Here is a 3300-nt window from a genome sequence, read left to right as displayed (position 1 = left end):
ACATAAGGCATAGTGTCCTCTACACGCACCCACACATATAACTGATGCATAATGTCCCCTGTGAAATTACTCACACATGTAACTCAGTAATGTATAGTAGCAGTGTTCAGACATTCACCTTATTTGCATTAATGTATAGCCTTATACTAGTGTTTTTGGCGCACACACATTCCGACAGTGGCTCAGCACGCACACAAGTAACACACAAAAGTTGTGTTAATCGTCAACCATTTTTCTTCCAGATGCTCCCTAGTGGTGACTTATGAACTTGCTGTCAATGAGACTCCTATTAGAGACTTCAATGTGGGTCACCATGTTTACCAGGAATTTTCCTACGCTGATTTAAAACCCAATTTGACTTTTGTTTTTAATGAATTGGTGACCCGGCTTTATTGCGAAAAAAATTGGGCGGTAGCCTGCAACACAGGTGCGTTGTATATGTGTATTGGGGTGCCATTTAAAATGCCACCATGACAAACTGGAAAATGTGTTGCTGTAAAGTGTAGTACTCTTTGTATGTACTCTTTTTTTAACTTGCAGAAATTGTTCAGCGTTTTGTTGTATTTCTAACATTTGTTCTTATGTGTTTTTTCTTCAGGTGGTCATTTTTGTAGCATTGTTTTGAAGAGCTGCAAGATATGGAAGACGAGCATTTGCGATACAGCCGTAGACTGGTAAGTAAAAGCTTTTGGTTTTATTATTATTATACAGGATTTATATAGCGCCAACAGTTTGCGCATCACTTTACAATATAAGGAAGACATTACAATCACAATACAAGACAAGATGGTAAGGAGGGCCCTGCCCCTGAGTGTTTAGGAGGTAGCTGTGTGGGGAAGAATTGTTTGAGAATGTGATGGTAGAGTGGTTAGGTTGAGGTGGGATAGGCTTTAGGTTTTAAATAAGACCTGAGATTTCAAAAGTTGAGCTACTTCAGTACCTATCAGTTACATTGACATTGCAATTGAATTGAAAGTAAGATATGTTATGCTGTGTGATCTTAAAAAAAACAAACAGTGTATGTATGTCACATGTAGAAGGAAACTAAAATGGAACAACGGTGTGCCCAATCATCCAGCTTACATTGTCATGATATTGTAGATCTAAATTTCTACGGCTCAGTGCTTATTCTTTTCCTCTATAGCAAATTCTATCCATCATCATCATGGTGAGCAGTAGTTGGAGTAGCATGATAAATGTTGGTGTTTGTCCCAGATTTATGTACCTGTTAGTATGTAAATTTGGCTCAAGTACTGCTGTTTGCAGCCCTGCCAGTTCTCCCCTGCTGCACTAAGAAACACCTCTCCTCACGTCCATCCATAAGATAATGGGCGTGCACTGCAAGGGTTACGTGCTCATTTTGTCCTGATCCTGGCTCCCTCTGGGCTCCTAGAGAACTGCCTGTAACCTCTTCTCCCCTTAGCTCTGGCACCCTACAAACCACTGTCATCACATCTTATGCAGGTCTACTGATCTGCATTAGAAATGAGGACCCCCAAAGGACATTCCAACATTCTTGAAGCAGAGGGGGAGAAGTCAGTGCTGACTGCCATGGGAGCCGGGATCAGGTACATAAAACCGCTTTGTCTTAGTCCCCTAGACCAAATGAGCACTTAAGTCTTGCAGTGTGGCAGTAACCCCAACTTCATGGGTACATTTTTCTTTGCCTGGAGATGTGCTTTAAACATAGGCAACTGTCCTTTTATGCCTAGGGGGTGCTTTAGAGCAGTGGTACTGAACCTGTGTAACCACAGGACCCACATTTGTCCTTGGTCATTAAGTCGTGACCCAAGTCACACTGTGATGGAATGCACGGCATTGTGGTACTGCTGGCAATCGAACTGTGCGTGGGAGGTGCGTTTGGTGTACCATTCAATTAAATAGCAATGCAACATACCTGCAACACCAGAACGCGTAGTGGAGGTGATTATGCGACTGTCCGTTTAGTGTGAATAGGTCCTCAAAAACACTGACATACAATTTTGTTTTTAAGATCCTCCCAGTCTCCTTACCTTACGAGAACTGGAGTGGATGCTCAGCCTGGGGTCCAATGGGGGCTAATGTGCTGTGGCGGAGCTTCATCCATATGTTCATTGCTTGTACAGCTCCCTTGCGCACCCTGTAGGGGTGCCAGGAGCCAGAATGTGATGTCACTCTGGTCCAGGTATCTCTACACATGAGGAAGTTATAAGTAATGCACGTATGGATGGAGCTCCCTTGTGGCCCTAGCCCCATCCTATCCCAGCTCAAGCTGACACTCAGCTCTGTGCAGCATATTCAAATGGCTGCATGGCATGAGAACTGACGGTGCTGCTCTAGGGGTAGGCTGAAGTGACCCACTGAACACGAGGTCGCGACCCACTTTTGGGTCACGACCCACCAGTTGAGAACCAAGGCTTTAGAGGTTAGTTGGCTTTATCCATTTATTTACAGGTAATTCACAGTTTCCTCTCTGCCAGGACAAAGGTCAAAAATTAGTATGTCTACTTTAAAGTATATGGGTAATTGATGGTTATGGTGGACTCCTTTTCATGTAGTGCACTCATTAGCCATGTCTGAACTTTTTTTTTTTGGTCCTCCCAGAGGAGCACGCTCCGTCGTCGATATGAAGATGATGGCATCTCAGATGAGGAGATTGAAGGCAAAAGAACATTTGACTTGGAGGAGAAGCTTTACAGCACAAAGTACAACTCCAACTTTATCATCTACATGGAGGGCAAAGGTAAGGGGGCAACAAAATGGGGAATAGTTCAGGGGAAGCATAGGAGTGGTGAACAAGCTGTTCATCTTTGGGTTTTTTTTCTCCAGATTTCAATATGAGGTACATTCAGGAAGGCGGACTCAGGGAGCCGCTGATATTTCAAAGTTCTGAAGGGCTTGGCATCAGGTAAGTGAGACATGAAGGCTCTGCCAATATTTTGTTTTGCCCCAAAAAATGAATTTGCCTGGTTGGACTCTTCATGCATGTGATGCATTATGAAGTAGAAGCAGTGAGACACAAACTCTTAAAGGTGAACTCCAAGCCAACAGCTACATACACAAGTGAAATACATATATGGAAGTTGTTTTACCTGCCAAAGAATTTGTAATTCTGTCCCTGGCTAGCATGGCAGGAGAACTGATTTTTGCTGAAATTAAGTAATAGTTACAGGTACTTGTACTACTCCTCCTTCTTGTCATTGGACAGTGAAAGAAGAATAATGAGAGCATCTTGCCTAGCAGCATGCTGACTTCTGCACATAGCAGTGAAGTGCTCCAGTTGCATCACCCGTCCCTCCTCACTACTTGGAGACCAGAGAA

At 43.4% G+C, this 3300-nt stretch overlaps 1 protein-coding gene across 1 annotated transcript in view; it reads left to right on the top strand.

The window, feature by feature from the left end:
- Positions 1-3300, top strand: part of KDM2A (lysine demethylase 2A) — a 97065-nt gene that overhangs the window by 20051 nt on the left and 73714 nt on the right. The window contains exons 2-4 of the mRNA XM_018573052.1: positions 599-674; positions 2584-2722; positions 2809-2887. Coding sequence (XP_018428554.1) covers positions 639-674; positions 2584-2722; positions 2809-2887 — 254 coding nt within the window. The 5' untranslated portion in view covers positions 599-638. The remainder of the gene's footprint in view (positions 1-598; positions 675-2583; positions 2723-2808; positions 2888-3300) is intronic.

The sequence above is a fragment of the Nanorana parkeri genome, unplaced genomic scaffold, assembly GCF_000935625.1.
Source record: "Nanorana parkeri isolate BGI_ZX_2015 unplaced genomic scaffold, ASM93562v1 scaffold2217, whole genome shotgun sequence".
Taxonomy (NCBI): Eukaryota; Metazoa; Chordata; class Amphibia; order Anura; family Dicroglossidae; genus Nanorana; species Nanorana parkeri.
This window is presented reverse-complemented; position numbering and strand designations above follow the sequence as displayed.